Source organism: Pseudochaenichthys georgianus, chromosome 15 (assembly GCF_902827115.2).
Source record: "Pseudochaenichthys georgianus chromosome 15, fPseGeo1.2, whole genome shotgun sequence".
In the NCBI taxonomy this organism is placed as follows: Eukaryota; Metazoa; Chordata; class Actinopteri; order Perciformes; family Channichthyidae; genus Pseudochaenichthys; species Pseudochaenichthys georgianus.
In genome coordinates, this window is record NC_047517.1 from 13,917,000 (window position 1) to 13,944,529 (window position 27,530).

Genomic DNA, 27,530 nt, shown 5'->3' on the forward strand with positions numbered 1-27,530 from the left:
CTGGCAGGGCCCGAGTTGGTTGGCCAGATTATCCCTCTCATGCAAATGCCCCCCCCCCCCTCCTCTTTTGGGTCCCAGTCAAGCATGGGGGGCTCAGCGCTGGCCACAGCTGCTTCCTGTTTCTGCTAAATCACATAGCAGCCATCTGGACGGGGCTGCGCCGCTCACCACGCCGAGCTCCTCCTGCGGCCCCGGCCCAGCCTCTGCAGGCCGGCCGGGCCCTTAGAGCCCCGGCCCCTGCCTTCTGCTCCAGTGCCTGATCCTCTCCGTCCCAGCTCTCCTCAGAGGACACACACTTCAGGTCCTGGACACACGGCACATGTCCACATGCTGGTGTGTGTCTGTGCGTGTGCGGCTGCTTATGCTACCAGTACTCCCCTGATGGCACAGTTTAACACGAGGGTCCCTGAGCACACAAATACCTTAAGGTTTCAGCCATGTGTTGTTTGTCTGTTTGCCATCCTTAAATTATAAGATTATATAGTCTGAATTTAGGATTTATAACTACAAAACACGCTAGAAAAAATATAAATATTTGACAGAAATAAGATCCTTTTGCGAATAGGTAATTGTATGTGATGGGGTGTTTATTTATTCACCTCTTGCTACATGTTTCCTTTGTTTTGACTGAAATGCCAGTCAATCACTCTTACTTGGCTCATCCTAGACTGGTAGGAGTGAGCAGAATCTTGAATGACATCTGATCTTAATTATTTCAGAAGGTTTAAGAGTGTGAAATGAAGTCTTCAGATTTCTCTGAGAAACTTTTAATAACTCCAGGAATAGCTTTCAGTTTACTGTGGACATTTCCATATTATTTGACACTTGGTTAATACAGTCCAGAAAATAAAAAAAATTCCATTAAAGGGGCCCTATTAGGCTTTTTGGGGTTTTCCCTTTCCTTAGGTGTTTTATATAGTATATATAGTTTCTCTCCCACACCCCCCCTGCCTGAAACGCCTCCATTGTACTACTTTGTTTACTTCTGCGACATAGTGACATCACTATGTAACACTCACGCTTCAATTGGCTAGCGCTCCGATTTATTGTATGTGATTAAGAGGCGGGACATCTCCAAGCGGTTGACCAATCACAACAGAGTCAGCCAGCTAACCAATCAGAGCAGACTGGGCTCTGGTTTCAGACAGAGGGTGAAAAGAGGTGCTGCAGCACAGGCAGTCTGAGAAAAATAAAGAGCTTTTTGAACAATAAAGCATGGAGACATGTCCCAGTAGAGACACACAATACAAATATGAACCTGAGAATAAGCATGATAGGGCCCCTTTAAAAACAAATTTAAGAGTATTTAAGGCGATCCAAACCATGTAGCGAAGCAGTCGTTAGAAACGTCTTTGTGCTTTGTCCTAAAAACAAAAAAACCACATCCCCACTCTTAGTGCATATATAAAATATCCTTTATTGATATTTTGCAAGCATAAAGCTCCTTCAAACCTCAAATGACTCATTTACATATTGTGAGTGAAACATTTCTTAGCCATCATATACAAAACAAAACAGGGTAACATTTACTTCGGATAAAAGTCCAAATAAATTCCAGCAGCGGTCATGTTTTCACCTCAGTCACATTAAGTACAGTTGGACAGAAATAGATGCAGCTTTTCTTAACTACTCTACAGACAAACACTGATCACTGCAATAAATACAAAAACAGACAGTTGTGTAAATGTGATAAATAATATGCAGGTTGTTACAATACAGGAACAGGTTGAGACTTTGAAATGTAATGTGGGGATATATACAATGATGGTTTTGTATTGGTTCATTTTTACACCTGTTTTAATTTAAAACATTTTTTCTGGATTTAAAACTGCAGACCACTTCAGTAAACAGAGTTGTACTGAAAAAATGTTGCTGTCTTGCTTTTTTTAAAGAAAAGACACATTTATACATAATATACATGTGGCGACTGAAAATACATAATTTAAAAACCTATGCAGGATGTGTGCCCGCTGTGTTGCCTTCACTGAACATTATTTTGTTTCTTTAAAAAAACGACACAAGAAATTCCTTTTGAACACGGAAAGGGAAAAAAACATCTTATATTCTTACATTTATCTGTGTTCAACAAACATGCATACTTTGTATAAAACACCTTTCAGAACTCAACAGTGTATTTTACATTTTGTATTTCAGATCTGCGTGCACTGAAAAAACTGCAACATTGACTTTAGTTGAACGTATTATATCAACGAATTACAGATAATTGCATTAGGTTAAATGAAAGCAATAATCTTAAATTGAACCTATTTAAACGCAATGTTATTGCTACTAATTGGACCATGTGTAATATGTTCTCATAATAGTCAACATTTCAGTTTTTCCAGTGTACAGCTGTTTGTCTGTGGATGTGTTCAGTAGCGGTGCTCCCCTCGCGTGATGTGTGAGGAGAACTCATATCGGTCTTGGCTGCGGTGGCCGCACAGGTTGCACTCGAAGGGGTCTCTGAAGCCGTGGCAGCCCATGTGGATGGTGTACATGACGTGGTCCAGGAAGAGCACGCGGCAGTGTTCGCAGCGGTGGGCCCTCACCTGCTCCCCGTCTGACGTCACCACCTTGAAGCCCTCGGAGGCCATCTCCATGCTGGCGGCCCTGATGGCCTCGTACTGCCTCTGCATCTCATCCTTCACCAGCATGCCGTTCCTCCCCCCCGAGGTGATGTGGTTGGTGAGGTAGATGAGGCCCGAGGCGGCCCCCCCCGGGCGGTCCTCGTTGTTGCTCTCGGTGTCCGTGGAGTCCTGGCTGTGGCTGGGCGAGCCGTCCTTCTCGCTGGACGCTGATTTGGATTTGGAGAGGAGCAGCAAGTTCTCGGCGGCGCTGTCTTTGGCTGACAGGTTGTGACCGGCCCCCACGTGGCCCTCGGCCCCCGGCTTGTGGAGAGGGTACAGGGAGCCGAGGCCCACATCGGACGAGGAGGCAGGGGAGGTCTGCACCAGGGGCCGCAGCGACTCGGCCCCCAGGTAGCTGATGGCGCTGTTGATGGCCTGGTCGATGACATGGGGCTGGATCAGCTCGCCTGAACCCCCGTCGTAGGAGAGGTCCGACAGACGCTTGTCCCCTGAGGGCCCAGGAAGAGAAAAGAGAACAGGGTGAGTTTTATCATTTACTTTTACTTCATCATCTGATGCTGGGGCTGCTCCTCTCTAGCTGAATTTGGAAATGACTCACTGTTATATTTTTTTCTATTTTCGTTCTAGCATTTCCCTAAACCTTCTTCTCTCCCTATTTTGTTATGAGGGTCTTAATTAAGGGTTCATAAACAGAAAACATTTTTATTCACAATTTTTATCAGGCTCAACAACAAATAAATATAATTTATTTTCTGTTACACAGTATGGCAAGGAAACATTTAAACATTGGGGTGTCATGAAATATCATTATTTGCAATTACCGTGATATTTAAACAATAACATCATTTTAATAAAACACATATGATAATTACATCAAATAACCCAGCGACTCTTAAATCATTTTATATATACACAGTTATCGTCACAGACTGTTTTCACCTTCATTGCATTTTTTTATATAATATATTTTCTTTAAAAAAAAAGACAAAATGCTAAATAAGATGAAGATAAAGATGAACAGCCTTATTTTTGTATTTCATTAAAACAAATAATAATAATAATAATAATCATATTTATATTGAAAATGACTTTGGCCATTATATTGTGTAGTGAAAATCCTTATGCATAATTATGAACAGAAAACACATCTCTCATTGGTGCAGCAGTTACACACAGTATCCAGCAGAAGCAGCCATAGTACACAAAGGAAGCAGATTCAGCCCTTACCAACAAACTTCTGTGGCATAGTGCTCTTACGCTTAGCTACATTATTCGTTAGTCTGTCTAGCACCAAGGCTCTGTCAGATCCCATCTGGCTTAAGTCTTCCCTCTGCTCATTCTGGTTGCTTTCTTCCTTTACTACTGGAAAGCAAGACAGAGAAGCAGGTTTCAGTCAAAGTAATTTGAGTTTTGAAAAAGCGTGAACCATAGCCTGATAACACATGATGGTATTTTGTGGTCTGATGGTGTTTTTTTTCACAGAGCACAGAGCGGACTATTCTGACACATGCGTAGCAGTTGGCCTATAAATATACAGCGTACATGCTCACAGATGAGGTAAAGACGTGTTTCTAAGCTTCAATGCAGAGGGTAACAGCCCCCTTTGCATTCAATATCTGCTGAATGGACACATAGAGAACTTAATGCAGACATTATATTAAGTATCTGCAGTCACTTTAAGTAGATTACAAACGTTATGATCTTATATTCAGATGAAAACGACAGTTATTTGACCTGTAGGAGCATTTAGTAACAGCTTCATGGTGCACTGCTGTTGCATGCATAGCGAGTCCTGCACTAAGGGTAAAGTAGGCCATCAGATTTGGGTGAAAGTGAAGTGTGTGTGTGTGTGTGTGTGTGTGTGTGTGTGTGTGTGTGTGTGTGTGTGTGTGTGTGTGTGTGTGTCTCTCGGGAGGCACCAACCTGTGTAGATGCTGTTCTGCAGCCCCATGCACTGCAGGTAGTTGTGACACCTCTCCTTGTGCTCTTCCAGAGAGCTCCGCTGCTTATAGCTCCGCCCACAGTAAGCACACTTGTGGGGTTTTCCAACTGCGGAAAATGTAATTGTGAATTCAATGAAATACATTTTGGTGTAGTCACATAGTTAAGATTCAGCATACAGTCAATCTACTATTAAATTCCCCTTTTGGTTGCGGGAAAATATAGGAAGTGATGGATTTTACATTGGCAAATGTATTGGAATAAATAGAAGAGGACACAGCACGCCCACATGGTTTGATTGACACGTGATCTTTGGGAAGTCCAGAGCAAAATCGTCCCAAATACATAATATCATGTTTCTTGGTAAAGCATGGGCACGGCTGTAGCTAATACTGAAGTCACTGATGTAATGTCCTCTGGGTTTTTAGGGGGACATTTTGGGAAGCTACTTCGGGGAAGTTTTCGTTTTCCTTCTCTTACTCAGAGCGGGTATTTTATTAGCTGATTCCAGTGTATTCTTAATTGAAGTTTTACGCCTACAAAATACAAAATATAAGGGATTGACTGTTTCCACCAGAGGTTTATTCCTGGTATTGTAAAGAAGACTTTAAAACTAAATATGAATACAAAGTTGTGAAATATTGTCTATTGAAATGCTAAATGAACAGTCGAATAATACAATTTCTTTTTTGATATAACAAATAGTACAAAAAAACAACCTTTCAGTGTCTGATCAGAATTTGAGTGGGACAAATGGGGTGACTTGGCTTGGTGACATATTGATTATTACAATGAACATGATGAATATAAATGTACTTTATGTAAGGTGTATAGTCAATCCCAAGTGAGTTTGCTACTAAAAAAACTTCCACTAAATCCATATTAATCCACTGCTGAAAGTAGTCCCCTACAAATTCACAATTTACTCCAGTTTGAGCAATATCTGCCAAAAAACGACCATGCCCTGCAGTTTTAGGGAAACTGTTAAGCCTTTAAAAAAAAAAAAAATGGTATTCTATTTTTGCGACCTGTTAATAAATACGTTTAGATGTCCTTTAGTAGGAATGAATGTGGTTGGGGCTGAGTGTCAAAAACCAAGTAGGGAAGTTGAAAAGCAGTGCAAGACAGACCAACACACTGCTGCCTTTCATGGTATTTATAGAGAGTACAAAAAAAACATACATTTTTACATGGATAACCCACCACTGTGATCATAGCTCACTTTATGTGTCAGTTAAGGTAGTTTCGCAGGTTATCCCTTCCCCGTTCTCTTTAGTGAATGCTTTGTCAGTGTACTGTTTACACCCAAACATTTCATTAACACATACTTCTGCAAAACATTTGCAAAAACAAGTGACACCATATCTACACCCTGTCAACTTCCCCTTTATACGAGCTCTCACTGTATGCACTGCAGAACATGTCCTGCCTTTTGTAAAAGACACTCTGCGTTCCTAGAACTACCACGAAGGTTTGATGCGTCTGTGTGCATGCTCACCAGAGTGGGTGCGTAGATGTCCGCTGAGGGCGTCCCTCCTGCGGCAGGCGTAGCTGCACATGTGACACTTGAAGGGTTTCTCCCCTGAGTGCAGCTTGATGTGACGCAGCAGGTTACCCTTCTGGGTGAAAGAGGCCCCGCACTGGCTGCACTGGAACGGACGCTCTCCTGAGGACAAGGACACAACAGACCACATTACTGTAAAGAGGCAGAAAAACACACAGAAAAAAGCATCTTGTATGTTTTACTGGCACCCAATTGTGTTTTAATGCACCCTACCAGGCAGTTCATGATTGCACCCCTCTCCCTAACCTCACTATGATTGATCCCTCCACTGACAACAATAAGTCTTCTCTATGTGGGGGAGAAAGTGTGTTGCTGCTGTAGGAATACGGGGTCACTGCACTACAAGCATCCCGGGCACAGAACAAGCGGGACGATGGAGCGTCTCCGGGGCGATCCAGCAGCCTGCAGAGTGACACTCTCTCTCTCTCTCTCCGTACTCCCCCTGCCCCACCGACTCCTGGCGCTCTGATCGAACACGAGCCTTTCAGACTCAGCCTGCCAGTTCCGTAATGCACCATTGCCTAGGTCAATTTGATCTGAAAATCTCATTTTTTCCTCTTCTTCGTCTCTAAAATAAGAGCGGCACATCACAATGCAAATTCAGCCTCATTTGAATAAAGCGGAGGAAACACTTTGTGTTGAGAGCCAGTCTTCCTGATCAGCGCTTCTGGAATAAACCAATATCCAGCCTCTCTGAGTGTTGTGGCATTCTGTGAGAACGTTTTAATATGCCTTTTTTTTCAAAGGCCCCCCATAAAATAAGAGTCACCAGTGAAGCAGCAAAAATATATAAAAAGGGAGATTCATTAAAAATGCATTTCAGGAGCAAAGACTCACCACAGAATATTTTCAATTTAAATAGGAGGCACTTCATTATATATTTTATTGTACTTTCTTTTGCATTTACATTAGTCTAGTGTTCCTTTCTTCCATTTTGAGTTTCATTAGTTTCTGAAGCTTGACAGTTAAGTGCCTTTTTCAAAAATGTTCCCCACCACTGCTTTGGCTTCATTACAATAGAATATCAATTTGGAAATTTGAAAAACTTTTAATAGCCAGATAATTGTCACTTCAAAGAGATTCCATTTAATTGCTGCAGATATCCTGTTTTTCAACTGAGGGCATGTTTTTTTTATCGGACCGGGTTATTTTATTGCACAATAATTCGATCAGTTAATGTTTCTTGTCATGTGGTAATTCAGAGTCATTTAGATGAACAATAATGAATGCTAATGGTGTGCTCAGAGTAAATTTCACGCACGATAGGAGGGTTTACATGCACACAGCCAAACGCAAGGATGCCATTACAACTACCACCTCTACTCTACTTTTAGCTTAATTCTTGCCATTTAAAATCTAAATAAATGCTCTAAATATGGGCGGGAGCCACAGCAGACACCTTTCTACCCCTCATCCATCCTCTCTAACAGTGAACATGGGTGCAAAGGAAGGGTAAGAAGTATTGCAGGTGGCTTACCGGTGTGGCTCCGCTTGTGCACCATCAACACATTGGGCCCAATGCAAACTATCCCACAGATATCGCACTTGAGCTTCCCGTTGGGCAGCCGGATACCACCGGCCGAGGAGAAGGCCGTGGCTTTGGGGCTTGGCAGAGAGCCGTTCACCTTGGCCCCCGAGGCATCGATCACGCGCAAGTCTTCCGCGCACTCCTCATCCTCCTCCATGCCATTCATGTCACAGGACAGCCCATTCTCCTCATCACTGCGAGCCTCAACTTTAATGTTACAGGCTGGAAAAGAGGGCAAGGGGGGGGGGGGGGGGGGGGGGGGGGGGGGGGGGGTGGCCACGGTTTAGAATACGAGCATGGTTCTTTCATGATGTTATATACTAAAGATGGGCAATTATCAGTGTGATATTGATACTGTGACATGAGAGTAGATAGAGCTGCTTATTGTAACATTGTGATGTAGCCTTGAAGTTGCCTTTGCCTGGTTTGAAAGGATACATAATAGGATGGAGTGACTATCTTGTAAGACCTATTTGACTGTCCTTACTGAATGAATGAAGGTTTCTAAAAGATGTGTGGCGGTTATGTCCACTTTACCTCACTGAGCTCTTTTTTTTAATGCCAGATCATTTATTTGACCTTTTAAATAATGCTCTTTTTCATTTAGTTTGGTTTGATTGGAATTCATTCTGAATAAAGCGTGTTTTTCTTATTATTATTCGTTGTCTTGCTATGGCTTTTATTTTGGCAAAAATGATTCTATAAATTTCCATTTTTTTTCTCTGAATAAGGCACATCATATTATGTGGTTTTCCTACCGGGGAAAAAACAAACTTGCTCATTTTCCAAAGACATTGTTAATTTACTCAAAGTATGAAACTCTTGTGCAGCCATGAAACCAAAATGTAATATGTCCTGGCTTTATCCTTGGTTGAGCTAGACACTATGTAATAGCACTGCAACTGCACCATAATATACCTAGGGCAAAAACGGTTTTGCAATAGCAAACCTGCATTAGTGCACAATGCAACATCTTCATGTTAACAAGGATGCTGCAACAACACTTCAAAAAGTCCCCCTCTTACTTCAGAGCTCTTTGTGAATTCAGCCTGAAAAAAATCACCAAACATCAGATAAGATCCATCCGCTCTCACTCATCTACATTGTAGACTATACTGATCCTTTATTTCAAAGCAGCATGCTATCAATCACAAGGACACAAAGGTGGAAAACAGGCTCACTGTTTAAGGATGTCAGTGATGAAGAACCATAAAGATCATCTCACACATTCACACTTTGATGAAACAAATGACAGCATGATAAACAGGAAACAGAGACACAGGAAGCAGTGTGAAACTAGGGACGACAGCGGTGTCTATCGGAGCAATGTGAGCACTCACACGCATACGACAAACACGTATTTGGCCTTTTCACTATTCAGAGGGGTACTGTGTAATGCAGAGAACAGAGAATATTATTTATGCGACACTACCATACGCACTGCTGTTCCCAAAGAGATCAGAAAAGCGAACTGAACTACCGGCTGCTTCTTTTCCCACCAGAGAACTTTAGACACATTTAAGAGAACGGACAGATCTTGCAAGTCCCACAGCTAACAGCCTGTGGTTTGCATGTCACCGTGGCAGCCCGATTTCCCCATGCCTCTACCTCTGTTTGTACAACTGAAGAGGAAGAAGTGGAAATCATGAAATATAGGAATCTATGGAAAAGGGGAAGCTCAGAAAGAGGGCCTGTCTAACTGAAATACCAAGAATTATGGAGAAGTGACAGAAAGGGAAGCACAGGAAAGGAATTGTATAACAGTCTGTAACTGAAACATGGTTGTTGTTTGTTTTTTTGTCTCATTTTCACCGAGAGCCAACAAGGGAACATAAATCCCCGAATGTACAAAATGTTTCCCAAAGAGAGCGAGAGGTGGAGCAAAATGTGAGAACTTGCAGCGTAGGATCATGATATGTTTATGATCGCTATTCCGATCAAAGTCACATAATCTGATCGTCCATCTCCACTTTCTTTTTTTTATTTGCAGTTGCATGACTAACAATCTGCTTTTCTGTTCGACTGTTGACATTTTTAGGACAAATTCTCTGGTATTTTTGCCAAGAAAATGAGATAAGTGAGACACCAGCATTATCCCCAAAGGAAAGGAAAGGCTTTAATGTTAATAAAAATGATGGTAAAGTTCTTATGAAGTTCAAAAGCTGACAATGGGTTATGCTACAGAACTGTTACCAAACATACTACATGTGCTTCGAAAATGTGATTACTATTCAGAAGACAAAAGACAAAACTCTGAAACTGATATTGCTATGATGCTCAGTTTTACACCTAGAACCAGTTAAGCAGATAAATATATATTATTTTGCCCTGCCGTTTAATTGAACGATTCTCAAATTATTTGAAGCAAATTGAACTGTTTAAACATAATTTGGGCTATCACCTATATTTATGAATTACTCGCCACTGAACACCTTTTACAATATATATTATGTTAACTATTTCAACTTTGCATCCATAACTTCAGGCTTACAATTTCAACCATGTGTTTATGCCTTTTAGCTAAGCATTTAAACAGTGTAACCACCCATTAGTTTTGGCTGACAATTTTAACTGTGATTACTGAATTACTTGATGCTAAATATTTTTATGCTTTTTCCTCATTACTTTTAGCTAACTATTTCAACAGTGTATCATTACTTTAAGCTAACTATTTCAACAGTGTATCATTACATTAAGCTAACTATTTCAACAGTGTATCATTACTTTAAGCTAACTATTTCAACAGTGTATCATTACTTTTAGCTAACTATTTCAACAGTGTATCATTACTTTAAGCTAACTATTTCAACAGTGTATCATTACATTAAGCTAACTATTTCAACAGTGTATCATTACTTTAAGCTAACTATTTCAACAGTGTATCATTACTTTTAGCTAACTATTTCAACAGTGTATCATTACATTAAGCTAACTATTTCAACAGTGTATCATTACATTAAGCTAACTATTTCAACAGTGTATCATTACTTTAAGCTAACTATTTCAACAGTGTATCATTACATTAAGCTAACTATTTCAACAGTGTATCATTACTTTTAGCTAACTATTTCAACAGTGTATCATTACTTTTAGCTAACTATTTCAACAGTGTATCATTACATTAAGCTAACTATTTCAACAGTGTATCATTACTTTAAGCTAACTATTTCAACAGTGTATCATTACATTAAGCTAACTATTTCAACAGTGTATCATTACATTAAGCTAACTATTTCAACAGTGTATCATTACTTTAAGCTAACTATTTCAACAGTGTATCATTACTTTAAGCTAACTATTTAAACGGTGTATCATTACTTTCAATGGTGTGTCCTTTATATATAGCCTACAGTCTATGGGTATGTCCATACCTTTTAGCTATCAACACTGTATAAATAATTCTTGCAAACAATTTCCACTTTGTATCCGCGACTTTTAGCTAATATCTAAACAGTGTGTCAACTACTTTAACCTTACTATTTAAAATATATGTTCATCACTTTACCAAACTATCCATTACTATAAGCTACATTTTAAGCGTTTATCAATTCATTTAAGCTAGGTTTTTCAACATTTTGCACCTGTGACTTGTATCATACTAGCTGTTTGAATTGATGAAATAAATAGCACCTGCACGATGCAGTCAGTCTTCAGTTTTGGAGACTTTGCATGTAGTAAACCATGCATTTCTCACTTGAACCACCAAGGTGTTTCAGTCAGGCAAGCACTTTAATAGTGATGTAAGGAGGTTTTTTTTTTTTTTAGTAAGTAGGGGATTTGCTTTGTTAAATTATGTATATAACAGAACTTGAAAGCAAAACTATTTCTCTGCACATGGAAAGGTACTGATCTAGGAATAACAACAACAACAAAAGAAACAGTACATAAGGTATTATTTGACTTATTGGAATTGTGGAACAATGCACAAACAAGTCTTTATGTTTATCTGTGGATGTCAGTTCCTGAGACATATAATACACCAGCTAAGCTCTCAGGTTATCATCCAGCTGAAGCAGACATTAGGGAACCATGAACACAGGGCTGCCACTCACTTCTCATGGATATGGGGAAGTTGTGACTGAATTGGGAATAGGAAGAAGGCTTTTTACTTTTTATCTTGTTTGTCACGGTCACACATCCTGATTTGCTCGTTTTGGGAAGCAAGGGTCAGACAATAAAAATAATTATAGCCTGATGTGGATCAGAACTAAAACATTGACTTGGGAAAAAGAAACTGACATATATAAAAAAGGTATAATAGTGGAGTCAAATATGCTTTTTTTTTTTACAAATATATAAAACTATATAGACTTGAGAGTGGATAGCAGAAGCAACTTAGCAAGTGTGTTAGTGCTGCAGCTTGGAAAGCCTGCTTGAGGTTCCTGTTACTCACTGGTGCTGCTCTCACTGCCTGAAAATAACCCTTTGTGCAAAGTAGTGGAACCACATGTGTTAAACCACGCCAGCAACACTCTTAGCAACGCGATTTGCAGGAACACCAGAAACTGCCTGCTTTTCCCCCCTCACACTTTCTTTTTCAGAAACTCGCCTCCATGTTTTCGGGAACTAAACAGCTCAGTCTCCCTCTTAGTCTCATGTCATGTCCCTGAAATAGCAAAGGCTCCGTATGAATCACCAAAACTGAAAGAGAATTTTCTTGAGACAGAGATCTTGACCCCTTGTGATTAAATATGTCTGAGGCGACACAATACACTTCAGTTCATTACAGGTTTTTTTAGCAATTCTCACACTGATATGGACTATCTATTTTGACCTATTTACCTTCCTCGTGCTGGGGTCATATCTGTGTGGATTGCAGCAATGTGAATGCGCAGCAACAGTGTCGATCCTGGGCTGTAAAGACTTATTTGCAACAGGAAGCAACCTGGGTTTTGAGGTTTTAAGCTTTCGATACTTTGAGGTCCTTTGTCCCACATATAGTCCACTTGCTTTTTTGCCTTTTTTTTCTTGAGAGAACTGAGCAGCACATGATCCTGGCTGATAATTATAACTCATTTGGGCTTTATCGCAGAGGCAGTCATGCGAATATCTAACAGATACTTGCACTTCCCTTCTTTTATGTTGTCCCTATATAGACTCGCACACACTTATGCGAAGTGTTCCTACTGTCATAGGGAATGAACAGAAACTCACATATGGGACATAAAGCCATGCAAACTCACCGCCAGCTGTGCCCTTTACTCTCTTTGTGCCGCATGAAAGTCAGACGTTCAAATCGTCTGCTTTCTGACTATTTCCCTTTTTCGACAGATTGTAATAAACGTTGACTGAGATGTACACAGTCACATAAAACAAGGCGATACAAACGGCCCCTAACTCAGTTTTAATGGTTTGTCATTGCGGCACAGAAGATTCCTGCTTGTGCTCAGCTCAGCGCCTCACAGATCAACAGTTCTCAAGTGAAATAGAGAAACCCTTTGTGAGTAGGCGTGTGTGTGTGTGTGTGTGTGTGTGTGTGTGTGTGTGTGTGTGTGTGTGTGTGTGTGTGTGTGTGTGTGCGCAGGTGTGTGACCCGTGTGGTGTAGTGATGCGCTGATCGCTCTGAGCTCGGCCCTGTTCCTGAACTCTTTATCTCCATGAGTGTTGAAACTGTCTGATGGCAAGTTCTTCTTTGGAAATTCTTACACATCCTATTTCAGTTGAGCCGAGTTGCAGCTTTTTTTTTGCACATTTCACACTTCAAACTTGTCTTCTTTTCGATGTCTCTATCTTCTATACCTCTTATCTTTTGTAAATATTGAATTACATGTTTCATTAAATGATTGGGACCATGTGAACTCAAGTAATTTAATTGCGTTTCAATACTGTGACGGTCCCTACCATTGTGGACTTCAAAGCAATAATACTTAAAAGGTAATACCTGCTTTTATTCAAGCTTTTAAAACGTTGTTCTGTTTGATACATTCTGTTCTGATGTAGCACCGATTAGTTTCTAAAGACCAAGGATGACTCCACCATGAACGTTTCCTGTTTTCTTTTTCAAACCAGCCATATTAGGAGACTTGAGAGAAACATACGCCGCCAGTCCCCATAGCTTGCTTCATCCTTATTTCCACCATGATATTCCCTGGCTTAATGTTCACAAGCTGAAATCAAGGCCACATTAGCTATTCCTTAAGATTGGGCTTATTAATGACATGCCATGGATCACAGGGATTTTTTTTTTTACCTTTTTCTTCCAATGACCTAAATGTGTCTCATTGCAGCTTAAATTGAATTTTTACAAGGGATTTGGAACGGCAAGTATTTCCCACTGGATGTGTACAAGATTAAGTTATAACATGCTTTTTATATATTGATTATGCTTTTGATACAGACATAACTGTTTTACTCTGATCTGGAGGCTTTGGAAATGAATGCATAAATGGGTTTGACTCCTTTTTAATTGCTGCTTCATGGATACACTCAACTTAATGTACACTGAAAAACTGAAACGTTGACTTTAATTAATTGTATTATGTCAAGAAATTTCTCATAACTGTTTTAAGTTAGTTGAAAGCAATAATATTAAGTTGAACCTAAAAAAAAAAGCATTTTAACTTGACATTATTGCTTTCAACTAACCTACATTTGTCACCATAATACATTTAATTAAAGTCAAAGTGTTTAGTGTAGATTATTTGATCCTTTATTTTATTATCAGGGATGTTCAGAGTGGCTGTATAGGTGCATTTGTGAGCCTCGTACCTTTGTCCCCCCTGTTCAGCTGGTGGGTGGAGCCGGCTGACAGGTCCTCAGGGACAGCCATGGCCTCCTCTGCCTCCTCGGACGCTTCGTTGGTGGGGGGGCTGTCTCTGCCTGGGGAGACACACAGCAGCAAACACCCATCACTCACCACGCGGCCCCTCGACGGCTCTAATTCAGACGCAGAATTACCTCTGGGTGTTGTAAGCGCCTGTTTGTCGGCCTATTGTATCTACTTTCCGATCTTTACAGCTCAATCATGCAGTAGGCAGTCTTTTACCTGGCATCTGGGCCATTTCCTGCGCCTCCTCCGTCTCCATGCGGTGCAAGTACTCTAATGGGAGAGAGATGGAGATGTAGATGTGTGTTAGTTTAATCAAGTGCATGCGAGGAAACAACATTATAAGAAGCTCGAGAGGAGTAAAGGGTTCACCCCAGCGAGATCACTTTTGTCACCGCCGCAGACGCACCACTGTCCCCCACATTACATTACAAAGAATTACAGACATTTTCATTACAAGTCTGACAGAGAGGCTGAGCTCGCAGAGTGGCTCTGCTCCGGCTGATGTGGCCTGCTGGTAGCACGGGTTGGGAATGGGCTTTCAGACCACATTTGTTATTTATTGTTAATTTCCTGCCACGTAATCATCCAAAAATACAAACTGACTGCCGCAAAATTAAGCAGAAAATTAACTGGCCCCAGGTCACGGAGATGCGGGTGTCTGCCGTTCCCAGCTGATCGTCGCTCGTGTTCTCTCTAATTTACTGAGCATGCATCGCTGAACCCGCGGCCTGGGCACAGACGCATGCAAGCCACAATCAGAAACAATGAGAGGGGAGGACAGGGAGGGAGAGAAGAGGAGAGAAGGAGAAGACAGAGGAGCAGTGAGATAGATAGAGGCTGAGATGTAGATAGCAATGAGAGGGCAAGAAGTCAGAAAAGTAATAGCAACAGGATGGCACAGAGAGAAAAAAAGATTATAGAAAAGCAGGCCGAAGAAGAGAAGGTCTCTTTATTTATGATTTCTTTTTTTCTTTTTATTTGAAGCGTTCCTCCGGCCAGGGCTGAATATCCGAGGAGTCACCAGTGTTCATGGCTCCATTAATAATGGATGGCCCTCAAGCCTGCAGCAGATGGGCCCGACAGCCTCAGCCCCGGCTCCGCCACTTCAAGAAACCCTTGGTGGGGCCGCTGCCCAGTCCAAGCAGCCTCTCAGGGAGAAGTGAAGCTCCCGAAAATAGCAAAACAAGCCCAAGGGAGAAGGGGAACCTAGGCCTTCCTGTTTTACTGACAGATGGCTCCACACATTTGGAACAAATAGTGGGAAGCCGCTCTGTCGCAACACGCAATATTCTGCGGAGTCAAGTCAGGAGCTCTGAAGACGCCCAGGAAGCAAGTGTGAGGGGAGGAGGGCAAAGGTCACTGGTGCAGAAGAGCTGTTCAGCACAGGGGTGTCGCGTGTTACTCTGAGGCTCTGCAGCGGCCTTCTTCAGCATCTGGAGTTTGGAGGTCGGGGGCGGCGGAGGGGGGTATATTCTCATGTGCCCTTTTTTTCTGGGCAGATGGTACGAGGGGAAACACGGATGTGTTGGCTTCGAGGGGGCGGGGGGCAGAAATAAAAAAGAGAGTTCCTACATTCAGCCACAACCAACTTGCGTAGGCATGTGGAAAGTAAGGTGCACGTAGAATATTCAGGAAGCAGCTACTCTCTGATGCTATTTATATGCAGTTGTATTTACCTGTTAAGTGTTACAGACATGTTGGTAAAAACTTTTTTAAAACTTCTCCCATATTGACTTCAGTTGTGATTTAAATAGTGTTACTTAATTTTCCACAGTTTTAATTTTTATTACAAAAACATACTTTCTGATGTGTGTGTGTGTGTGTGTGTGTGTGTGTGTGTGTGTGTGTGTGTGTGTGTGTGTGTGTGTGTGTGTGTGTGTGTGTGTTTGTGTGTAAACTGGGGGCAGGTGGAATCTTTTAACGGGTGAAATGGAAGTCAAAGAAAATACTTCTGACACATAGCGCGGGGGGACTGGAAAAGTTTTGGTCTGAGTATATGTCAAGTGAGGAGAGACAGGAAGAGGCTTGTGGGTTGACAGAATTCTCGGTCTTCCTCCTGTGTGTTTGTAAGTGTGTGTGTTTGTGTGTGTATGTGTGTTTGTGTGTGTGTTTGTGTGTGTGTTTGTGTGTGTTTGTGTGTGCGGTGGGGGTGGGGTGGGGTTAGAGGCGTCTGCTCAAAGTGAGGTGCAAAAGTGGCACCAGGGAGCAGGGTGGAGATGAGAAACCGTTAACAGATACTGAGGACCACACCAGCCAAAGTCTGGATACCCGGGAGGACGCTCAGACGCCAGTGTGTGTGTTTAAATGAGCATACATAACACACATTTTATTTTAACGGTAAATATGAGGCAACGCTCAAGAAAAGATACAAAAATAAATCAATAAGGAGAAAATATGTAATATAAGGAGAATTAATTAACAAATATACATTTCTTGAGTGTTTAAGTTTAATTAAATTAAGTTTAATGTTAGTAAAAATCATGAGATTTTATTATTTTTTTAAATAATTATCCAATATAAGGTATAATTGATCAACTCTGTTACTTTAAATTAAAAAAAACATTTAAACCTAAAATTAAAGTTGGATAAAAGGCCAAGTCGGTTTAGGTTAATATCTTTTTTTAACATGTTGCTGACAATAACAATTTAGACGGCAATAACACATGTTACAGCATTTAAATACATCAGTATGTAATATCATTTTTTAATGCTGACCTCCCACCGATTACATTCCCAAACATTATCATTCATAATTCTCGTATAGTTCCTATACTCATAGTTTCCACTTTGCACGTAAACATACTAAGTGACAATTAATGAAAATATCTGAATTAATAATTTTCACTCCTGTGGGTTTTACGAGAAGTAATGAAGCTGTGGGCGCTTCCTTATCAGCTATTAGGATTAGAGATGATCCTACAGTGCTGAGCAATGTGGTGCACGATCACCTTTGTTCATATGCACATGGAGATTCTCATCAGTAATTCATGAAATGTATGGGTGTTAGTGGGTAGATAGTGTTAGCGGATGTGTTCTGGGGAGCCTATCGAGGGGGTGAGGGGAGAGCAAAGGTGCGCTGAAGAGAAGTTTCCTTCATTTGCATCTGACACACTTCACTACTCTCCTATTCAGACAGTACAATCATTTTAATAACTGTCTGCCTGCCTCTAACCCCCCGCCCCCCCCCCCCACTCTCCTTCTCTTACTTCTGTTTCTACTGACAAGAAAGATGATGTATGTGCAGACAGATTTGCAGCTTTCCAACTGAGATATGAAAATGTCCTATTTGTGCAGGAATTGGGGTTCCTTTTCCGAGTTTTAAACATAACATTAGAAATCTAACTTTCTTTATACTACTTTTGGTAAGTTTTTTTTATTTTTTTTAAATATTGGATTTGAAGTGTCACTTGAGGGAATTTACATATTATTATTAACTTCCTTAGATAAAAAAAACTCAGAAAAATATAAATTGTACTTAAGAAGCAAATGGCAAATGCAGTCATATTTGCAAAAATGTATAAATAAATAAAAAGCATATTAAATACAAAGAAGATTGGGAGAAATGAATGGCAACTTATTGACTTATTGCAGCACCATCGTCAATAACGATAAAGGATTATGAAAAGTTACAACCATTTTTTATTTGATAAATATATTTAGCTTAATCAGGAACTTTAGGTTTTGCAACATGTAAGAGAAATATGTAGACAGTTTTTCTGTCTGGGCGTTGATGAACTACTTTCCTCCTCAGTGTGAAAAGTTGCATCAGTCCTGCCTACATATGTGTCTTTATCCTGCCTTCACACAACAACTGAGACTGTGGTTCGAACAGGTGAATGCAAAGCTAAACGGTATGAGAACATAAAAGATTTATCGATTATTACCTTAAGGAAACACAAGCGTTAGTCTGTGCGTATTGATTTCCTGTTTAAGAGGCGCTAAAATATTTTCACAGACGGTTTGGTTTCTAGCCCCAGACAAAAGTTGCGATTTATTTAAAACTTGTTTTTTCAGATTAGTTGTTATGATAATGTTTTTCGAAAAATAGACCGTCTGAAGTTTACTTGGCGCGCGCATGTTGCAACAGGTGCTACAACAGGAGTGTCAAAAACGAAAAACAGGTTTAAATGATAAACAAATGTATTTATAATAAAATGGAAATGTTAGAAAATAGATTCGTATATTCATATAAATATAAGTGATTGTGAAATAATGTATCCATATGTTCCCAAAAGAAAAACACACAGGAAAAATGAGGAACATTCCACTACTTCCTTAAAAAAAACTGGCTACTTTGTCAAATAAAACGCGGAAAAGTGAATGTATCTTTCTTTATTCAATTTTAAAGTACTTTAATTTACCAATCCGTTACATATCCTGAATGTATTACGCGCACCGAACGGGATTAGATTCTGCGGCGCACCTGCACCGAAACTAAAGGAGTCTTTTCCAGCCAGGTGCAAAATGTCTCCTAAAACTCTTGAGAAGAAACAAGCCCAATTTGGAACTGTCGAGCTATCTTTTAGAGATTATTCTGGGGCTAAAAGGCGCGGTGGAAGTCACTTTACCTGCTATTCCTTGAGTTTGCAGTATGAAGTTCTTCCAACTCTCCCCGGCTCCATGTGCAGAAGGTCGCAGCGCCGCGGCCCCATGGAGCTGCGCCCGGAGTCCCTCCCCTCTCCACTGCACTTCCTCGTTCCAGCCCAACATGACTATGTCTGTGAGCTCTGCTGGGGCATTTTGCTCGCTTTTATCCACAGGCCGAGTCTGCAGCGGGGAGTCAATCCTCCGAGCCCTTGGCACTTGCTTTGTGCCGTGCCAATACAAGCTGACACCCAGTAGACCATTACTGGCAGCCATGCATGAGATGGGATGAGGCGCGCGAAGAGAGTGGACCATTCATTGTTTATTTATTTCTCACCAAAGAAGGGGGGGGGGGGGGGGGTCCTTACTTGCATATTGGACAGCTCCCCTTCTGTCACCTGTTCTGGCACGCTGAAGCAGTCCATGAAATTAACACAAGTGTTTTCTTTCCCATTTAATGAGTTTTTGTTCTCTCTTTAATGATTCCCCTGTTTGACTTTCTTTCCAGTTATTCTTCCCCCCCCCCCTCAGTGTCAAAGCTTCTGTCCTGCCTCATCACAAAACAGGTTGTCCAGAATCTGGATTATATCAGAATTGAGCACATTGTTTCTTCATTGTTTCGTTCTCAAACAGTGCATCCTCACTGTGTTTCTGTCCTGCAGGAGAGTCACTGAAATGTGGTTTCTCTCTGGTTTTGTGTGCAGGAGTTTACAAACCAACACTCTGCCACTTGCTCTTTGAGTCCGAACCCAGATGAGATTTCTCAGTTTCAGAAGCGTTCATCAATATGAGCTCTGTGCCACTCTTTCCTTAAGTTTGGCTGCAAAGGCAATAATATACATTCCAAACTCCTTGACTGCAGAGGTGACTGAGTGGATTTACTCAAATTTAAAAGTAGTTTACTTAAGTACTAATTCCATTTCCTGCTCCACATGTCCCTACAATTCAAGGACAAATATTGTACTTTATGTATTTGATAACGATTTAATTTGAAGACTCAGGTTCTAATTATTATAACAAAATATAATCAGCAAAATTGTATCATGTATTATTATTATTATTATTATTATTATTATTATAGGTTCAGATCATATTTAATGATATCTTTTTAAATTGTCAAGCACCTGGACATTTATAGAGTTGTTTTTTTAAAGCTCCTATACTTTACTGCCACATTTAATTATTTGACATAATACAATTTTGAAAGCATTTTAGTTCAGAGAGTAAGAGTATTAATACACTGTGGTATTCCTACTTTTACTGAATTCAAATATCTGAATCTTTGAGATGCACAAAATTGAATGTAATGAGTAAAGCGTCACACGCTTACCGTCCATCTGCAGCACATAACTGCAACACTTTATCTCCCTCCATCCATGCGGATATTTTGAACATACCATGTAAGGGCAGGCCTTTTTAGATGCCAAATAACTACTTTTACAATTTCTTATAATGCTAACATAATTGCCAAGTGTCAATCTCTCGCGTAGTCGTGAAGTTAAAGCCACGGAGTGATGAAAATATAAATTGTGGATTAATATTTATGGAAATTCTAAATAAATAATGAGTCACTACTGTGGATTGGCTAAAATAACTCACCTCTCATTTTCAGACATGTCCTGTCATTATCATCTCATTTGAATACATGGTTATGTAATTACTGATGTTCTCAAAGCTTATTTAAAGTAGAGCTTTTTCCTTCAAGAACTGAAATTCACTCCTGATTAAGTTACAAGGTTAAGTCATATTAAAGTAATTGTCGTACTTCTGTTTCTTCTGCTTGTGACTGTTATTCTCCCAGTCTCCCACTCTCCCCAGACCCCTCGGAGCCCCCTTATCTCAGGAGAGGCTGTGTGTGCTTGATTGCTGAGTCACCTTTCGTGGGAGGCTGCCCTTATCTCCTAAGAAACACAGCATTCAGGCAGTTGGTTGCAAAAGGAGGAACTTTGGGCAGGAGCACTGTGGCCCTGCTGTGTCTTCATGGCCATGTTGCGCATTGCAGCAACGCTCGCTGACTTCCTCAAAGCCTCACTGCCGACGTCTTCCTCTCTCTCTAGGTCTGAAGCTGCAGGTGTGGAAACGTTGCAGGATGAGCAGCTCCTGAGGCCACACACAGAGGGAATGCTGGGCCTGAAATGTGACTCGGCGCTATCAGTGAACGCAGAGGTGTCCAACTGTGACCGTGCTGCTCCATGCCTCAGAGATACCATGTCTTCCCAGTGACACAGCAGCTTCTCTCCCTAGCTCTGAGAGGCGAAACAGTGTCAGGACAATGATTCAGTGAATGTTTTAGAGAAGTCACAAATGAGGTCGGATCAATACTCACCGCTGGCTGAGTTGCTGATCATAATCCTAACGTCCGACTGCTACAAAACATGTGTTCATTTGTATTTGTCGCAGCTTCCTTCCTTTGATTCCAACAAACCACTTGGATGTCTTAAACAGACAGTTCTAAAGCGTCATCTTTCATTTTTTTGATTTTAGTTACAGTTTTGATCACTTGTTTGGCTCCCGATGATGTGTTGATATTGTGCGACTCGTGTTTAATCAAAATAAATAATACACTTTTCACATATTCAACAAAAAAAACAGACCAGTCATTCAAATCAAAACAAAAGAGTCAGAACTCAAATAAAAGAATAGGAAACGTATACTGTCTTTTTGTGTAGGATAATATAACTTAATGATAACTTAACATGTTAGAACTGTCTGTTTAAGGCGTCTAAGTGGCTTGATGGATACAAATGGATGAAGCTGTTAATTCATTAATCAACCTGTGACCAAAACAGAGGAGCAACTTAATGTAAAAACAATCTTTGTATGTATGCTTATAAAAAACACATTTCATTACAGTTAAACAGCCCCTTAGGGAAATGTAACGACAGTCCATACATGCATGATGCCACATTCATCACCTCAATGTATTCTCACATGTAGACGTCTAACCTTCTAATATTCCCTAGCCCTAAGATTTCCATCGACATAACTACACTGTAGCTATGTACGAATGACAATAGAAGTCTTGAATCTTGAATCTGAAACTTCATTCTGTTGTTAAATACTGTGTGTCGATGGCACACACTGAAAACACTGAAACGTTGAGTTTAATTAATTAATTTTATTATCACAACAAATGTCACACAACTGTATTGGGTTAGTCGAAAGCAATAATATTAAGTTGAACATAATCTGTTGACATAACATTTAATTAAACTCAACGTTTCAGTTTGGTCAGTGCAGGTTGCCCATCTCTATGTCTCTGTAGAGGCTGGCGCTGTGGGAATTGTAGTTTTTATACAATATTTGGCCCTTTTTACAAAACAAAAGACTGGCTCTAACAATATTTTTATGAAAATGTGCCTTCAAATTGAAGCAGATTTGTGCAGAGGGATTTTTCAAGGTGACTTAATTCTGCAGCCTTTAAGGTTTTACTACTTGCTGTAATCCGCGGCGGCAAATCAAACTCTCCTCCGGGTTAATCCACAACCTGAAGCCAGCCGTGTTGCTGTAATTAATATCATTACCTGGCAAAGCTCAAAACATCATCAGGCGATGTATCCGGTCGACTACGGAACAATAGGCTCCGGCTGCTTCTTATTTCATGGATCTTTAAGCAGTATTCACGGTTTCACATTTGGAAGCACGAGCAGCATGTAACCCTTAATTGGTTTCAACACCTTAATAAGTCAAAGGCGTTCAAGACTGATAATCACATTAAATAGTCCAATTTATCTATAAAGTCAATTGCAAACTGAAAAACTCTCTTTCTTTAGGAATGCATTATGCTGTGAGGATGTCAGAGTAAATTAAATTCCCCCTCTGCACACTAAAGCATCTATTTCCTTATGGTAATTATCTGCTGGAATAGACGTGTCACTAGAAGGAGTCAGGCATGCTTGACATTTAGCCTTTTTATGGAGCGGCGATGAGTAAAAATTAAGATGAGGGAGAGGAAATTAATCTGCAGCCCAGGCATGCATTGAGAGATCCTGGAGGATAGGGGCTGAATCAATCATGATGTTTGTGAGCCTGTTTTCAAAAGGAGTCGGTGATGAGATTCAGACCACAGGCTGGGAAATCTGAAGGTGGGGGAGGGGGGCGCGTTTAGAAAACAGAGTTGCTATAAGGAGGTTTATGCAGTTTTGAATGGTTTCAAGACAACACTAAACATTACAACGCAGGTACAATACAACATTTTAAAGAAATTATTTTGGAAATTTTCTTTTGCTGAGAGTTGGAGGAAAATATTGACGTTATTTCCATGTCTTGGGATAAGAGCTCGCCGGAGATGTCAAAATGTTTGTTATTTATTTCAGGTGCTGAAAGGTACATTTTTCAACCTTTTGACAGAGCTGCTTTAGCCGTTTCCCTGTTTCCAGTTTCCCTGTGGGTGAGCGCTGTCAATCTTCTCGTTTAACTCGGCAAAAAAGCAAATAAGTGTATTTTCCAAAATGTCAAACTATACTGTCAAACTGTCAAATACATCTCCAAACGTCCTCAATAATGAAGGCTAATTCCTCTATTTAAATAGTGGGGGATCATATTGAAGGCTAGCTTTCTAAATGTAGCTTTAAGTGAAGATTGTCCAGCACATTAATTGGTGGTTACTGGACGTCAATCACCAGGAGGGCACCCTCTAGTGCATTGTAAAGGAACAGATACATCTTAGTTAGTATTATTTATTACACTGATCATTAATGAAACATTGTGTTCAAATAAATTGAGACCAATGTCGGACAGGAAGAGTATATTGTGTTAATACAACTGCAAATGGAATTCAGTCATTACATTACAGTTACTAAACCCATGATGCTGCTGTTCTTTAAGTTTAGGACTGTACTGTCTTACCAGGAGTTTGATGGAGGCGGATATCAGCTTGCTCTCAGTTGTCTGAGGAGAGAAGGACAAGTCCATGTAAGCTCGAGTTAGTGGAGGTGTTGGGAGGCATCTAAAAAAGGTGAAATGGGAATCCTGGTAACTTAAAAGTGACTTTATTAAAATTAGAATTCTACGCTGGCTTGGCAAAATTGCCAATTAGCCTTTGGAGTCATCTGTTCAGTTTTGGACGTGTGAAGTCTGCGGCCTCACTGTGAGGACAGGACTGCTATTACTAAAACGTAAAGGCAGGCTTGTTTGAATAATGTTTGGTTTCGTTTTTCTACACATGGCACTAGACATGAAGTGTAGAGGATTCTAAATCTTTGAAGCCATCTTTGACCAAATCGAATTCATAAAGATTGTTAATAACAAGTAACTAAGTAAAGTAATTGAATGCATTGTCAATGCGTAATGAGTCATTGATAACATTATTAATGCAACTTGACCAAACACTACTCTATGTCTCCTGGAGATCTGAAGGGTGCTTTCCACTGTTTTAAAAAAGGAAACTAGATCAGGACTCAGTATATCTCCGCTTCTGCTGCTTCAATTCAGTCGACAAAGTGTTTGGTAGAATATTCTGCATGCACCTTTTTTTGATTTAACTATTTGTTAAAGTAATTCAATGTAAAAATAGCAGATAATTGTATTTTTAGCAGTTCAAACGTGGATTTTTCCTGCTTTTCTATGGATTATATAATATTAAATTGAGTTTTTGACAAAAACAAGAAATGACCTAGGACTTTGAGTAACTGGGATGGATGTTTTTTCCTCTTTTTCTAACGTTTTATATACCATTTATGGATGAATCCAGCAAATCATTGAATTGAATCATTGGTTGCAGCCCTAAATCTGTATGTTTTTTTAAACATAATGACAATAAGATCATGTAGTTGCGATGTGGATGGGACTTGTGATGCATCGGTGATCACAGAACCGTTAACCTAAATCAGCAGTGTGCTCAAGTAGAAATCCTCGTGAAATGTAAATCAAACAACATATAGATAAAGAGAGACAGGAAAACCAGCTCTTCCCTATTTCCTGTCTAAGCGCGAAGCGGCAAACCACAGACATAGAGCTATAGCTGGCAGGCACTTCATAATGATGTCCATTTGCATTGCAGTCACATCGAGAGAAGCACAAGCCTCTAAATGATGTGTGCAGCTCATACTACAGAATGCATTTAATGTGTACTTCTTGAGCAAATTATCTGAAGTTAATAAAAAAAATATGACTAATGCATCTCTTATACCTGGTTTTTATACTGTTAATGATCTCACTAGTGCATACAATCCTTACTTCCCTAAATATGTTCTGTGTATGGACCCTTTCTCTGCCCTTCTTGATAGAAACACACACACACACACACACACACACACACACACACACACACACACACACACACACACACACACACACACACACACACACACACACACACACACACACACACACACACACACACACACACACACACACACACACACACACACACACACACACACACACACACACACACACACACACACACACACACACACACACACACACACACACACACACACACACACACACAGTGAGCAGGCAAGTGAGTCAGTGAGAGAGCGAATGTTTAAGAGGACAATGCGAGAGCTCCCTACCCAGAGTTAGAAAACCACTCATCTAAATCAGGGAAATTATGATAATGGGGCATCTCATTATTCTCCAACTCTCTCCGAATCAGTCACTGACATCACATCATTATAGACGTATTCATACAAACAGATTGGATGGCATAAAATGGAAGCAGACACCTTCAAAACTTTCTCATCGCCTTTGTCTAAAGCCCCCCGGCTGCTTGTGTGTGACAGGAAGTGCAGGTCTCAGGAAGGGGTTGCAGGGCGTCGTGGCGGTCACCATTCGTGACAGGGGGGCTGCGTGGCCAAAAGAAGGACTCCCCAATTCAGTGATTGTCCTGTGAAAATATCACAATTTTGAGTCAGAAAATCCTCATTTATTTAGATCAAGTAAACACCACAGGCTGCTACACACTGATACTTAAAAAAACACCAGGCACTTGTGTAAGAGTGAGCTTTGGCAGGCAGAGATCCTGAGGACGTCTGACCGTTGCAACAGACAGTTAATCAATCCAAGTGCTTGTCTTTTTTTCTGTTTTGGGGAAAAAAGATGGGAGGCCAGCCTAATCAGCAGAGGAAACAGATCTCAGCACCAGGAAAATGGATCTAGGTTGTGAAAAACCACGATTACCACGAGCTGCTCTGGATCCAGCCATCTGGAGATGCCTGCTCCAAAAGACGGTAAAGTTCCCGCAACTGGGGCCCGACTAGGAAACAGGTTGCACCTCCTTAACAGACAGGCAACACTTCCAGAGCGGAGGGAGGTTTGAGTGTTAAAAGCTTCCACTTGTACACTGACGTTATTGCTGTTAATATGTTACATTTTCTTCAATTAAATATTCTCCGTTGCTCTTGATGGCATGATCTGCTTTAAAATCTCCTCTCTGCAATAATGTTATTTTGCCCTCAAATTAACCCTCTTGTCATTTTCTCCCCAGTTTTCCAAGACTTCCAATTTCCCTCCTGTCGGTCTTCAGGAACGACATCCATTTTTTTTTTTAATCTCTGGCTGAACATTTCCAATTACTGTAGTCTTTACAAACTGACCATTAACTTGTATCTCACCGGCCCACTCATCCAATACAATACCATACACATTTAGCTGATGCAAAAGCCTAAAGAAATACCAGTCAAATACATATAAAGAAGAAAAGCTCAAATACTTAATAAGAAAAAACAAATATTATAATAACAGTAATATAAAAGTCATTGTGCTAGCCCGTTTCAGTCTTTCAGACCAATCAGTCTAGTGGGATTTGATCCTGTTGTATTTCTCTTAAAATGTCTATTAACAAACATACATGTTATTTTCTTGATTTCTTACTGATTTGTTAAACAACCAATTCATGCTTTAGGTTAGTACTGGAAATATATATTGATAATATTCAAATATTAAATTACCTGCTAACTTTTTTGATAATCCATTCATCTGTAATTTTAAATAAAAACTCAAAATATAAATCAGATGTTTCTGATTCCAGCTTCTTAAATGTAAATATATTGTGTTTTTTATAAATCCTTCCTGACAGTAAATGTAATATCTTTATCCATTGTTTTTTGGACAAAACAAGACAATTAGGACGTCATCTTGTGCTTTTAAAAACACAGACCAACATCTTTTACTATTGTCTAACATTTTAGAGTGCTAACAACTATCCGTATATTCATTAATGAAAATAATCTTTACTTGCGGCCCTACTTAAGATGCTTTTTGGGTAATGATAATACATCTCAAGAAAGTTATACTCCTGAAATGAAATGTAAGAAAATTCTTTCTTCTAAAAAAGCATTATATAATACTTTGAATAAGAAAAATAAAGCTGTGAAAACAAATTGTAATACATTTTCTAACCCTCTGATGTCTTAATATCAACGATGATAACTCTGAGCTATATTTCATTTACAATGAATAGCAGTAAAGTACTGAATGAGCACATCTGTGTGCTGCAGCCAGAATATAACTGGAGGCATGGTATCAGTGGAGAGCATTAGAGAGCCCTCCAGTGGAGAGCTATGATTTACACCAATGCAAAAATAAAGTGGTTGGCAGTATTAATATAAA

The 27,530-nt window shown here is 40.2% G+C and overlaps 1 protein-coding gene across 6 annotated transcripts; it reads right to left on the reverse strand.

Annotated features, from left to right (window-relative positions):
* Positions 1-1,397: 1,397 nt before the first annotated feature.
* ikzf1 (IKAROS family zinc finger 1 (Ikaros)) lies at positions 1,398-19,300 on the reverse strand. 6 transcript variants are annotated; one of them, XM_034100772.1, is made up of 8 exons: positions 18,959-19,300; positions 14,607-14,660; positions 14,330-14,440; positions 7,571-7,843; positions 6,028-6,195; positions 4,512-4,637; positions 3,816-3,950; positions 1,398-3,076 (listed from the first exon to the last, which is right to left on the reverse strand). In XM_034100772.1, exons 1-8 carry the CDS (start codon positions 19,287-19,289, stop codon positions 2,373-2,375), a joined length of 1,902 nt encoding a protein of 633 aa, XP_033956663.1. In that variant the 5' UTR covers positions 19,290-19,300; the 3' UTR covers positions 1,398-2,372. The 6 variants fall into 6 exon arrangements, with proteins under 6 accessions (XP_033956663.1, XP_033956664.1, XP_033956665.1 ...); XM_034100773.2 differs by having other exon boundaries at positions 3,816-3,947; positions 18,959-19,285; XM_034100774.2 differs by lacking the exon at positions 3,816-3,950 and having other exon boundaries at positions 18,959-19,285.
* Positions 19,301-27,530: the final 8,230 nt, after the last annotated feature.

Excerpts from the sequence above, each read along its gene's own strand:
- ikzf1 (XM_034100772.1), bottom strand. The coding sequence starts at position 19,289 with ATGGTCCACTCTCTTCGCGCGCCTCATCCCATCTCATGCATGGCTGCC. Across the intron at positions 7,844-14,329 it reads GCTGAACAGGGGGGACAAAG|CCTGTAACATTAAAGTTGAG; the intron begins GTACGAGGCTCA and ends CCTCTTTTCCAG. Across the intron at positions 3,077-3,815 it reads TATGCCACAGAAGTTTGTTG|GGGACAAGCGTCTGTCGGAC; the intron begins GTAAGGGCTGAA and ends CTGGGCCCTCAG.